The sequence below is a fragment of the Parasteatoda tepidariorum genome, chromosome 9, assembly GCF_982258835.1.
Source record: "Parasteatoda tepidariorum strain Cologne lab strain chromosome 9, Ptep-v5.0, whole genome shotgun sequence".
Taxonomy (NCBI): Eukaryota; Metazoa; Arthropoda; class Arachnida; order Araneae; family Theridiidae; genus Parasteatoda; species Parasteatoda tepidariorum.
This window is the reverse complement of record NC_141763.1, coordinates 48,186,352-48,200,170: the sequence shown is the minus strand read 5'-3', so window position 1 is coordinate 48,200,170 and position 13,819 is coordinate 48,186,352. Positions and strand designations below refer to the sequence as shown.

At 32.0% G+C, this 13,819-nt stretch overlaps 1 protein-coding gene across 1 annotated transcript in view; it reads right to left on the bottom strand.

Annotated features, from left to right (window-relative positions):
- Window positions 1–1,884: 1,884 nt before the first annotated feature.
- LOC107445474 (uncharacterized) overlaps window positions 1,885–13,819 on the bottom strand; it is a 186,345-nt gene continuing 174,410 nt past the window's right edge. Inside the window, exons 39-45 of the mRNA XM_087151393.1 lie at window positions 13,045–13,323; window positions 12,833–12,959; window positions 10,902–11,200; window positions 8,847–8,970; window positions 7,098–7,348; window positions 6,052–6,223; window positions 1,885–4,247 (exon numbers count right to left, since the gene is read on the bottom strand). Coding sequence (XP_087007519.1) covers window positions 2,767–4,247; window positions 6,052–6,223; window positions 7,098–7,348; window positions 8,847–8,970; window positions 10,902–11,200; window positions 12,833–12,959; window positions 13,045–13,323 — 2,733 coding nt within the window. The 3' untranslated portion in view covers window positions 1,885–2,766. The remainder of the gene's footprint in view (window positions 4,248–6,051; window positions 6,224–7,097; window positions 7,349–8,846; window positions 8,971–10,901; window positions 11,201–12,832; window positions 12,960–13,044; window positions 13,324–13,819) is intronic.

Sequence of the window (13,819 nt, the reverse complement as noted above, 5' to 3'; positions counted from 1 at the left end):
TTTCTGAGAGTGTGACATTGCATTGTTTGCTGTTTTTAAATATCATGCCTTTGATATTGAGGGTTAAGATTGTAGGAAAATGTAACATATAATGCTTAATCTTGAACTGTATAAATTGTTTAAAAAATATTTTCATGTGTTACTTATTTTTTTATTCATTTATAAGCACAATTAAAGGAGGACAATACTGTGACTAATTCAAGAATGATAAGTTATGTTGACATTTACACCAAAGATACACTTACTGAGATGTCCGGAATAGGTTTCTCAATTTTTTTAAAATAAGATACTCTAAATTGCAAATTTTTTATAAATGTGAATTGAATTTTTCTTATTAAACTTTCTTATTCTACTTAAAAGTAGCTTTAATTTATCAGAAATTTTTTGTTCTGTGCTTAATTTTGTTGTTGTTGTTATCTTTAGAAATAAAAAGATTTTGAATTATAAGCCCAACATAGGCTTGAACTTATCTAATAGAAGTCATTAATCTCATTATGATTTCTATATTCTTACGATTTTATTTTGTCCTTGATTTCCATACACTTTCTATTAATTATTAAATCTAATGTAAATTATTATCTATAAATTATTTAACTTAAAAAGTAATTAGGTGTTATGTCCATAAATAAGTATTCCGAATAAGATAGTTTATTAGGTTTTTCTCTTAGCGAAGTTTGCCTTTATACTGAAACAGATTTCAACCTTTATCTGTGATGTTTAATCTTGGGCTCTTTTCTGAAAAAAATACTATATGTCACAGGTGGGAGGTCTTGGATTTAAAGTGTTTAGGATTTATGAGAAGAGGTTGCTTGAACTCCCAGAACTTATCTCTAATCCTTGTCAAAAATGCTGTAAATATACCTGAAATGGTTGCCTTTTTGAGAAATAGGAGTAGAAGAATACTGGAAATATTCTAAAAATGTCTGCCATTTTTTTAAAAAAAAATTGAAGAATGCTGAAAAATTTATATAAATTAAAAAAAGAGTGGGTGAGGGAGAAAGTAAAGTTTTATGAAAACGTGTATAGCAACATTTATCCGCCATATGTTTATTTCAACGCATTAAACCCAATCACTATTATTTTTAAGTTATCAGAATAATATTTTTTAAAAGCATGTCAGAATTGATGTCACAGTATTGTTCTTTCCTCAATATATAGCACCTCTTTCACCTGTTTTTATTTCATATGGGTTGTACTTGTGTTCTTTTTGTATTGTTAGAAGTTGTGTTTTGTGAAGTATTTTAAATATTTAATAATTCTATATCTATACAGACTATGCGTTTATCTCATAAACGTTTCAAGAGAATTCTCAAGTTACACTCATTAATTGCATTTACTTGTTGAACAAAAAGTATTTCTTTGTACAAGATTACAGGGGTGCAGAATAGGTCGGATTACACTAACAAGTTTAGGGGGAAATTCAGGCAGCCCAGGATAAATTTGGGTTTAAATAAATTAAAAAGAAAGAAGACTGGAATGGAGAATTATTCACTCAGAAAAAAGTCTTAACAAGAAATAAAAACGAGGATTGCCGTTATAAACAAAATTCCTTCCTCGCTTTTCATCACACGTCTACCAAAAAACATTTTCTATTAAAGAAGAAAATTAAGTGATTAACTTTTATGTCAAATCTATTGATCTGTTAAGTGTAACACAAATAAATATGCACATTTGTCTATTTATTAGTTTGTATTCCTTTAGTTCATGAATGAAACCATAAATTTATTTTTATGAATTGCTATTTCAATATATTTTAATTTTTATTATTTTTAACACTGATGCTAAGTTATTTAAGAACTGCATGAAATCAAATGATTTCTCTTTCTTACTTAACGAAAAATTTATTTTTAAAATTTTTTAACAATATGCAAACTTAACTTTAAAAAAAAAAAAAATTGAAAAAGCTATTTTGTAACTATAAAAAAAAAAAAAATTTGCTATAATGTTGGGGGAAATTTCAAACCAAAAAACTGCTCCTTTAGGAAATATTAGGTTCCGTGAATTTTTGCACCTCTGCAATATTAGTGTATGATATTTTTGTCTAAGATAGTGATATAATATGAAAGCTTTATAAGTTATTATGCAAATAGGCATCTATATTGATTTATGTTTATGTACTTAATGTTAAGAGGTGAAGTATCTTAATTGTCATTTTCTGTTCTCCAAGATTTAAAAATTTAATGTAAGTACGAATTAACTTAAAATTTGAATTTATTATTATTATTAAGGTTTAACAAAAAATTATTAGGTATTTGTGATTCCGAAATTATGGAAATAATTAAATGATTTTTGTTTCATTTGTATCAGTGCTTTGTTAGTATAAATTTTTAATAACTATTATTGTTTTGTCAACTAAACGATATGGTTATGTAGTTTAATTACAAATATGCAAAACAATATTACATTAATAGTAATGTACAAACTGATAGTTAACATTGTTTGGTATGCGTATTTCTAATATGCATACCAAACAATGTGGTAATTTAAAACTTTTGAAATCTAAAATTGATTCTGATTTGTTATAAAATATTGTAGATTACTTTAACTTTACTGTCTATGTGCTCACGCTTGGAGAATGAAAAATTGCTCACCCCTGTAAAAAGAGTCAATTCTAATGATTGTAATTTTGAAATTGATGTGATTTTTCAATGTTACGTTTAATGCATTATGTGATTCTAGATATACATCTCACAATAATTGTAAATTATATACATATATATAGATAATTTGTGCTGTGATAAGTAGAAAAAAAAAAGATTTTGTTGATTAAAAGTCCAAGATTTTTTTAACTTGTTGTGGTTGATATCTTGGTATCCTTCTCGGTCTATATTTCTTTTTCTTAGGCTCTGTGTTTATCAGTTGGTTTTGCAACTGCGCCCGTGACTTGTTAAGAAATTCTATATCCATTTGATCATCCAAATAAACACTGTTAATAAAATCCAATAATAAATCTACTTTCCCATTAAAAGAATCTATTATATTGTTATCTTCCTTTTTAGCTGTCGCAAAGACTACCGGTGCAATCCGACTCTGTTCTTTGCCAATGCCTAACATTAACTTAAGTCGTCTAATCATGAATTCCATGAGTTGATACGCATCACTTTGTAATGCTGTATCACGCTTAACATCCTCAAACGACTGTATAATAATGGTTAATAGGATATTCACCAATATGACAGAGGCTGTTAAAGCAAATGTGAAAAATGCTATTGGTGCTAAAATAGGTGATGCTGCTTCCATATCATGGTAATTAAACTTCTTTAACAGCATGCTTATTGAAGATTCGAAAGAAGCCAAAAATGAACAAAATTCCCTAACACCTCGTCCAAGAGTCATCCAGAAGAGACAGACAAAAGCAATGAAGGTTATAATAAGGCAAACACTGTAACCTTTAAGTTCTTGAACGCACAGCCTGACAGTAGAGATCATGCCCCCAATCCTTTTGTTGAATCTAAGTAGTTTGAGAAATTTCAGAGTAGCTAAGGACATTAAAAACCCGATTAAGTAGCAGAAAGCTTCATCAAGTAGCAATGCTTCTTGGAGCTTGATATATCCCGTTCCTTCTGTTTTTGTAAATATAGCTAGAATCTGCTGCGTTATGATCATTTTGTAGATTTCTACACCGATGATCGAGTATGCTGCCAAGATGTTTGCTATTTCTGCTATATTCCAGTATTCCTTAAAATATTTTTTGCCCTGCTTGCAAGCACTTACAAATGCGCAAATCGTGTAGTATATTGTAAAAAGAATGAAGCCAATTTGGCAGAGTAGAATTAACAGTCCAGCTCCTGTGTGGTAATGAAGTAGTTTGATTGGATCAATGTGGTAGTAAGGTACCACACCACCCCCTGGCAAAAACTCAGCAACAATGGTTAACACCACGAAAAGATTCACCTGAGGATTATATGTCCCAAATTCAACAAAAACAGCTCTCGTGTCCTTATCGATCCAGCCAGTTTTTTCAAGGTGGTCCATTTTAGATATGAGTTTCGCACCATCAGTATAACGTTTAGTAACGAGTGGTACAATATAACCACCACCTCCATACCAATCCAGCTGTCCCCAAAAGGGAAAACCATTGAGGTCTTTAGCTGTCATGTATTTGTATTCTGGTGGCACTCTAGAGCTCATTGTTAAATTTGAGTGCCAGAATTTTTTATAAAAGCGATCGTCTTCATTGATGACATTACCAAAACCTGCACATTCATCGATGATGTTTTCTACTTGATAAGGGACTGTGCAGGAATCTGTAAAATAAAATCATGACATTTAATTCATGGTTGCTATGCTAAATACTTATCATAGTGCTCCTCGAAGGTAAGTATACCCTTTATGGTTTCTTATAGAAGTTTAAATTATTGGGTTATGTGAAAAATTCATTTTAAAATTTATATATACAACCGGTAGCAGAATTTACAGAGTCTATCGTGGAGAGCAGTGCTATCTTCGAAAAATCAAATTTGCCTGCAAATTTCTCCCAGTCAAGCTGATTATTGTTAAATTTATGCTTACTCTCACTTATATTTAACACAATTTGCAAGTATTAAATATAATATGCACAAAAACTTGATGTTGTTTAAATTTTAATTGGAATTTTATGCCATCATACTTGAGCTTTTTTCAAAAGGTGAGAAACAGATGCTTATGCTTAGCCCAATTAAGAAATCAGAAAGAAAGGATGACTTGTAGTTGATAATATTAAAAGAAAATCTTTTCAATTTATAGTGTTCTGATGTATACCTCTTTGAAACTTTCTTCAAATTATTTGAATCAAATTTTCGTTACCCTACTCTTACAGGTACTTTGCAGACAAATGAAATCTTTTTGTTTTATCTTTAATTTTTATTTGTACTCGATTTTTTCTGGCAGCAATTTTTTCTCCATCTCTTGTTTTTAAAAAATCTGAGGTGGAAACAAAAGTCTGCTACATCCGCTGCCATCCTAAAGGCTTGCTGATACCGGATGATATATATATATATATCTGTGTGTGTGTGTACTAGAGTGCTACAGTTTTTTGTCAACCTGTAGAATGCATTTTGGCGTTTCTGGGCTTTTTTTTTTGTAAAGTTTGTCGTCATAGTTTTTAATTGAGCCAATATATTAGCTATACCAGATATCGGATTTTTTAATCTTTTTGCTATTTAATGGTAAATCTAACCTTAGGATATTATCTGAATCTTTGCACGCAGTTCATCTGAATATTCCTTTTTTTTTATATTTGGAGTCAAGAAAGAACTAATTCTACAAAAAAAAAAAATGTGAGTATTAAATCGATAATATACACATAAAATTTTGATTAGAATTCAGTAAATATGCAAATTCTTTACTTATTAGTTAAAATTGTATTTTAGCTAAATATTATAATTATTATAAATAAACAATGAAACTCATACGATACTTTAATACCTGACTAATATAAAATTTATATTTTGTTTAAAGTGGCTTTCGAAGCTCTGACTTTCGTCTCGTGTTTGATAAACATAGTAAACAAATTTAGAAATTGAATAACACATTATTTTACTACATTTCGAATAAACAATCTATATATATTAAGTTTGATCAAAGACTTTTGCACGCTAATGTATCCTAATACGTGTTTAATGTTAGGGTAAAAAAAATGTAACATTATAATTTATTTTCAAGATAATTATTTCTTTGTTATAATGACATATCTAACAAAGAGACACTATAGTGTTAAAAGAAATTTCTTTTAAAACAAGTCCGTTGCTTAACAACGGGCTGGGAAAAATAAAATATTTTCTGACAAAAACAAAATTATTTTTTACTTATTAGTCTGCTTCAAAAAAAGAGTATTTAAATTTTTACTTTATGCTTTAATTTTTTACGATTTTTTTGACTAACAATGCCTCTTATAAAAGCCGGAATTCAAAGACAGCGCTAGCTAATTGAAAAGATAAAAAAGTTTCATTGTTCCTTTCGTCAATTGCTAACAACGTATAATAATTTTGTAAGTAGCATTTTGCTTCTGTAGCTTTACAGACAGTTGCAGGCTAAGGCTATCTGTAAAAAGTTTTATCGATTATTTGATACCTGTTCTTGCTCTGACTTGTCTAAGAACTGGATATCCAATCTTGAAATTATTTCTATCATCAAGGTATAAACGCAACCCTAAAGGTGGTCTTCCGTTATACCACTCCATGGCAAACAACTCTGGTATTAAAGAATGCCGAGTCCAATTCCAAAATCTAACTTCGGTATTCACCTTAAAAGATATGTATATAATATCAGAAAAATACAAGCAAAACAAGGAAAAAATAACAATCTTGTGGGGGGTGAGTTGTTAACCTTCGTCTATGTAAAGGTACCCCACCGTAAATCGAGTTAACATGTCATATATGCTAGTGAATTGAAATTATATTTTTGTAGTGGTAGTTACACTACAATCTCATCAACTCATACTATTATATCCGCAAAAATAGTGCCTTATATATAGAGAGTGAGAGAGCTAAACGATTGGTTTTTTACATTTGGAACTTTTGTTTTATTACATGTTTGTAACGACCGCCCTTGATGCGATTCATATTTTCAGAATCCTTGTTAAAAATGTAATCAATGATGATATTAATATGTATTATGATGATATGAATGTATTATTTTAATTAATAGTACAGTATTTTTTACTAATAGTGTAAAAATGTGGAACAAACCAACAATAAATAATAAAAGAAAATTTTTTCTCCTCCCCAATCCCAGTAGTGGTGAGGAGGAGAGGTGAGTGCAAACTCGTTTCAAGACCTCTGTTATTGTGCCCCTAAATGTTGTTTTTTCCTTTATATGCGAGAACCACACCTGACCTTGGGGGAATGGTTTTCCTTTATGCCCCAATGAAAGCTAGACTTCTTTCCCTACGTATATCCTTCGGTTAAAAGAGGGAGAAATCCCTGGACAACCCAGATAAACAATCTGGTTCGTTGAATTTACCGAAATTAACGTTATTTATACTTATCATATAAAATATTAGAGGAAAAGTAATTGATGCGTTTAAAATTAGTAATTAGTTTTTTGACTTTAAATTACATTATTTGAAGAATAGCCAGAAAATAGATTCAGTTAAATCTTTAAATTGCAGAACTTACATTATTGAAATCATTCCACAGATCTCCTGGTTTAATGAAACCATTAATCAGAGCCTCGCGAATGAAAAAACTGTTGGGATCTCTATTTCCGTAGCTCAGTATCATTAGAATCCACAAATAAAGAATATATGCTCCCATTTCTCTGAGAACTTGATACATCTGTACTTCTTTTTCTCGAAGCTTCCTCGCAGCGTCCAGGGAATGGGGATCTATGGGTCGATACTTGGGCCTCTGTACAACAACACCTGTGTCTAAAAAAGTGAAATATGAGATTAGGTTTTAATTCTTTATTGTTTTTGTTTCTATTAATTCGCTTTTCCCCTGAAAGGATGAAATCTTTCAATTGAATTATCGACCACTTTTCATTTAGTAAGAGAAATCTAATTTCTAATTGAATCTCATGACCAATGAGAATTCAATCGTTCCCTGACTTTCCAAACAGTTGATATATATATAACAGTAACAGTCAGGGAAGGATTTAATTCATATTATTGACAAAAAGAATTGTTCGTCAAACGAAATTTTTACCACTTTTTAACTAGCTAAAGAGCTCAAATGTTAACTGGATATTTATGCCTGACGAAAATACTATGTCCATGTATGAAGAATATTTTAAAGTTTAAGAAACCCAATCTGACTGGAGAAAAGGTATGCTTGTTTAGTTAAAATGTGCTTTTGTGTCTGATTTCGTAACTTAAAATATCTTCCGCGCATGTAAGTTAGTACAGCAGTTCCCAAAAGATGTTCTGTGGATCGCTAGGGTTTCGTTGAGAGATCACAGGAGTCACAAGAGCAAGACCATCAATAAAAAAAAACAATTATGAGTTTGGAAACGTGTTATATTTATATCGTATCAAAACAATCCACTATTTAATATTTTGGTCATTTTTATAAAATTATTTAAGCAAAATGTCAGGGAAAAAATTTTTTTATTTTAAAATATATTTTTTTCTAATAGCCAGAAAAAATATTCTTTAGTTTTGAATTTGGTTATTTCATTTTGAAAAATTGGAAAGCTCAATCAATATTTTTCATAAAAATCAATAAATTGTTATTGAAAAAGAATATACTTTTTTTTTTATATTTTACTCATTCTTTTTTCTTAAAGATTTTACTTAAAATATTTCACTTAACCAACTGAAATATTATATTAATTATCAGTTATTGATTGAATATAAATAATTTTTTGCTGGTTAAAAAAAATCCGAACTCTAAGAACTTATGTGATCTTTCCACGGAACTCTAGGGTTCCACGGAACACCCTTTGAGAACCGCTAATATACAGTTCCATTGCCGGAACCACTAGGCTAGTGTAGCCAAAATTTGACCCTTGAATTAATAAGATTGCATATTACTACATGAAAATTTAATCATTAAATCAAAAGTTTTTAAGCTATTCTGTTGCTAGTTTCGCACACCAACTAATCGTTTTAGATTCACGATTCTTTCCAATGAGTTAAATATTAGGAATTTTTTTCTCTTCAAGTAATTTTTATTAAAAAAAAAGTTCCAGGATTATAAGCCGTTCCAGAAAACAACTCATTCTCGCTCAAGGAGATTTGTGAAAGAATTATAATATTAATAAAAAAGTTTAAACTTTGCTGCGTTGTTTGCAAAAATACTCTGTTAGAATATTATTCCCAACAGATGATACTCTCAGAGTCTTAACAGTTAGGGGATTAAATAAAGAGGATTTTAAAGATTTAAAAAAATCGTTACTCTGTCAGAGTAGACCGTCATTCTACTCACGAACGTCGTGCAACCATTCTTCATCCTCTTTCAAATAAGGATCTTCTTCATCGTCATCCAAATCATCGTCAGCAACGTCAGGATTTCCACACACGCAAGCCATAACTAATGCTAGTAGAAAAATCTGCAGAGAGGACAAAAAATTTAATTTTCAACGTCTAAATATATTCTTTTAAGGAATTAAAACTTTATTGGAACGTTTAAGAAAAATATAATTTAGGATGAGATTACATTGAGTTTTTTTTTTTTTTTTGGAACAAATTTAAAGCATAAATTATGAATTTAAAGTCTTAGATTTTTTTTCATTAATGAAGCTCTGCGTTGACATTTCATTAACTTTATTACTGCTCGTTTTGTGAAATTATTTTACTTTGTATCCGGTGTTGAATAGTCAACACATTTTGGGGTTTACAATCATTATTCAACTTCCCATGACTTGTGATTTTCAATCCAAGACAGAAGACAAGGAAACTCCTAGATCAATCAAACATTGAAATAAAGTCTTCATGTAAGACTTTTTGATGAAAATAACTTGCACACGCGTTACGTGGAGAGACAACCATGAGCATTCCTCGGTTAGCCCGATGGCAAGGAGACTCTAACCCAGAAACCTTCTACTATCGTCAAGGTTTTTAAGTCAATACTGTGGCTGATACGGAATTTGTATCTACCAACCATCGCTTGGATTCAAACCTAGGTCACTTCATTGGGAGGCGAGCTCCTTATCCCCTGCACCACAGCTGGTTAAGGGAAATTAGAAATTAATCTTATCACTAATGAATATAGTCCAGTTTTTTTTAATCAATATTAACGGATGAAGTATTGGTTCATATCAAAAGCAGCTCAATCAAAAATAAAATAAAATTTTGACACACCCGAAAAATGTAATATTTTTCAAATTAAAATTATCTTACAATAACGAATGGGCGTCTACTTTGTTTTCCAGAAAAATTTACAGTTTAAAAGAATTTAATTAAATAAAAGTTTAATCGTTATTTTTCTCTCTTGTAATTTTTCTAAATATGGATAGTAGATACAGTTAGCTTCTTGTTAAAACTTCATACAAAATATTCAGGAAGAAAAAAAAACATGCAGCGTGGTTTTTAATAACTTCCCATAATATATTTTTTTTTCAGTCCTTGTCAAAAAATAAAAAAGAAAGAAGCAAGCTCAAAGGAGGTTACAAACTAACAAGCAGAGCCATGGTGGCTCAGGAGATAGAGCTTTCGCCTTCTAATGAGGTGAACCGGTTCGAATCCTAGCGATGGATGGTCTATACGAATTCTGCACGCAGGTCGCACCGACCACTGTGCTACCCTCAGTGGTAGACAGATTATGGGTTAGAGTCTCTTTGCCGCAGGCTTACCGCGGAAGGTTTTCGTGGTTTCCTTTTCATTCAACGCAAATGTGGGTTAATTATATCAAAAAGTCATCCACAATTGATCCAGGAGCTCTCTTTTGGATCGGGTTGAAAATTACAAGGTTTCAGAGATGAATATTGGTAATCGTAAACTCAATATTCGGTCGGCTGGTCAAGACGGTTATGAAAGTGACTTGTATTAAGAAATATTTGATCCAGGATTTCCCTTGTCTTCTGGATTGGGTTCAAAATTACGAGGCTACGGGGTTGAATATTAGTAGTCGTAAAACCAAAATTGGGTCAGCTGTCTAACGATGGTTATTAAATAAAAGTAATAAAAAAAACTAATATTTAACTTGAGAAAAAAAGTTAATCAAAATCTGACTAATCAATTAAGACAATTGAGGAATGCAAATTAATGAAACACCGAGATTCGTTTGACTGTAGGAGGAAACAGTGAGGAGTTGAAAGACGATTACAGCAATCATCTTCCAAGTTTCAGCCTTGTATCAAACCGCTATTAATGCTCCCGTGCATCCACCTTCCTCAGTAATGATTGGTCAGATTTAGACAGCGTTTTTCTCGCTTCAATATTAAATTGTATACTTATTTTGGTCTTAATTTGAGATAGGGATTCTAAAAATATGTGTTATGGGTAATCCTTGCGGAACGACTTATAAAGTCATAACTATTACTTTGAGAGGCTCTGTCAGAAAAACTGAAGAGAAGAAGGCAACAACTAAGGATGTCAGCCATTTTCTAGTCTTCTCATTTCCAAATTGCAATGCGTAAGCCCAGATAAAGAAAATACTACAGGCAATCGATGCAATCACGAAGAGCCATCCTATGTAAGAACACCACCAAGGTAACAAACATTTCTTTTTCGAATGGTTTCGCCAATGAACTTCCTCTTCTAATTCCACAGCTTTTGTTTGTCTTCGCTTGCTTTTTTCCTGGGAGTTTTGCAGTCCATATTCCTTTCTCCATCTCTTGTCTATCAATGAACGAAAATAGTTAATTTTTGCATGCATTTATAATTACTATATTTTTATTTATTTACATTTTGTAGTTATATTTTTTTATATTTATTAATAATCATCAATCTTCAATTAGTTTTGCAAATAAGTGCATTGATAGTGATGTTAAGATAGTGAGAAACTAAAGCGAAGTTTTCAGGCGAGAATGGAAAAATAGCAAAAGATTATACAGATTGTTCTATAATGACCGTTCTTAACATGTTCTAATGTTTGTAAATAGAACATGTGTCTCAGGGCAACACGATTTTACCATTCTCTATAATTTTCCCTTCTCCGTTAACATGGTTATGACAAATGTAGCTTTTTCCTACGTTTCAGTGAGAAGTTGGAATATTCTATGGATGTTGTGGGGAGAAAAAGCAAGGTTTGGCGATATCATGGTAATGACTGACCTTTCAATATCTTTCATAGATGCCACCGGAGACTGCCGGACTTGCTCTAAAATGCTCAGCATCCATCACTCAGTCATTATTACATAAAATACAATTTGGGGTAGTTAGTAATCCAAATCTATGTAGATAACCAGAAAGGGCGCCACGACCTGTGTGCCAGCGTGTTATTTATTGCAGTAATCTCCAACTCCCGGGCTGTGAACCGATTCCGGTCCTTGAATCAAAAGGTACCGGACCCTCCAAGGAACTTTAACTGACTTTACATCTGACTGGCCTGTGAGCATATAGGCCAATATTTCCCAATCATCTGTAAACTATTTGCCTTTGGCGTTCTTGGCGAGGGGGAAGGTGGGTATATGCCCCCTTAATTATTAGAAATCTCTGAATGTCCCCCTCAATATTTCAGAAAAAGAAAATTATATGATTCGTGATAAAAATAATTAATCTCGTTTTAGATATTTAGCACACGTAAGAAAAGTTTTTCTCATGTGTTAAATTAAAAGAACTATTGTGAGTGAGTAATTTATTGTTGTCTCCCTCAAAAATTGGACCAGTGCGATGCCTATGCTTGAAACTATGGTACCGTTGGCTGCAGATATTTGATAACACAGTTCGGATGTTGTGCTACGTCTGTTTCTTGTGGCAGTTACTGCCAAATACCGTTTCTTCATTCGGCGTTGTAACTCGGAGGCGACAGATATTTCAATCATCTGCGAATTGTTGTCATACCTAAAGCTGACACTTTGGGCAATTCCAATTTCCTAGAATACTTCCATCTGAGTACGCCTACGTTCCAGACGGCCAATAATTCTACCACGTAAAAAATCATAGACATGCGTCTTCTATGTCATAACTATTCAGATATGACACAGATGTGGATGATTAGAGCGCCTTACAGAACGCTTGTGAATAATTTTACTTCGTTGTCTCCATTCCTAATATATCCCTTTCTTACACTCTTGTCATTGTAATGTACTACCGGCGTCATCTGGTAACTTCCTGTAAGTTGTATATTATTTTTGACGATGTGTATGATAATTCTACAGGGAAAATTTTTACTTTAAAATCCGATTTCAGTGTGATTCTGAATCATCATTAACTTAGGAACATGATCTCAACTTTATGGAACTCATTTTTGGTGTAAAAAAGGGGAAAAACATTTCCTTTCCTTAAACCTTTCATTATATTTGAACTTACATTGATTTCCTAAGGCAATGTTGACGTGTGATGGACGAAGTTTGCGAACACGAGATTTTCTGAACAATACAATCATTATAAAACTAGGTGGAAAAACTATTAGGTTCGCCAGAAGTCCAATGCCAATCTATTATAAGAGAAAAACGGTTTTAAATAAAATGATTGGGTATAAATGTAATATAGAATTTAAGACAATAACTAGTGGATCCTACTTGTTCTGGGCTCAGTTGTAAAGGTCCGAGCTTGAAAGCTCCAGGGCTCGGTTGTTCTGGAACCGTTTCGTACCACATAGCATCTGTAAGCATTGATAGGTAAAGCATAGCCATGCAACAAGACAGTCTCTGGAGTCTTGTGAATCGACTTCGTTCCGGCCTTGTGAAAACAGATAACCACAAGTGATTGTCTGTCAGGTTTCGTCTGGAAGCATTGGAGAAAAGGTGGGAAAATTCCGTTGTTTGTTCTTTACCTGCCACAGGTATGAGATAATCAATCTAAAAAATAAATAAAATTAAACAAAAAAGGAATAACTTGCTTATTTTTTCTTTTGACTGAAATAAATAGTTAACCAGATTAACCCCTTCCTTCTCGCGCCCGTGAAAATGACGGGGTGAGGTTTCGTCCTCTATTTCTCGCTCCCGTGATATTGACGGGCTGGAGTGTTCAGTAGTAACGCGCCAATGAGAATAAAACTAATTCATTTCTTTTGTCCGGAAAACATTTTATTTCTCATTTTACTCACTAGATGGCAGTACCAGGATATTTTTAAGATAATTGCAGATAGTTAGTTTAATTTAAACTAGTTGCAGCACTAATCAAATACGTAATACAAATATAAAAGCCAAAAAATAGGCACTTTTATGACCGTTTTCTTGAAAATTAACCGATCGTTAAGGGTTAAGATACGCCCAGTAGCTTTTCCTTTTTTTTCTTCATATTTTTGCATGTGGAAGGTGCTTTTTTACGTCTCACTAGAGCTACACAATGGGC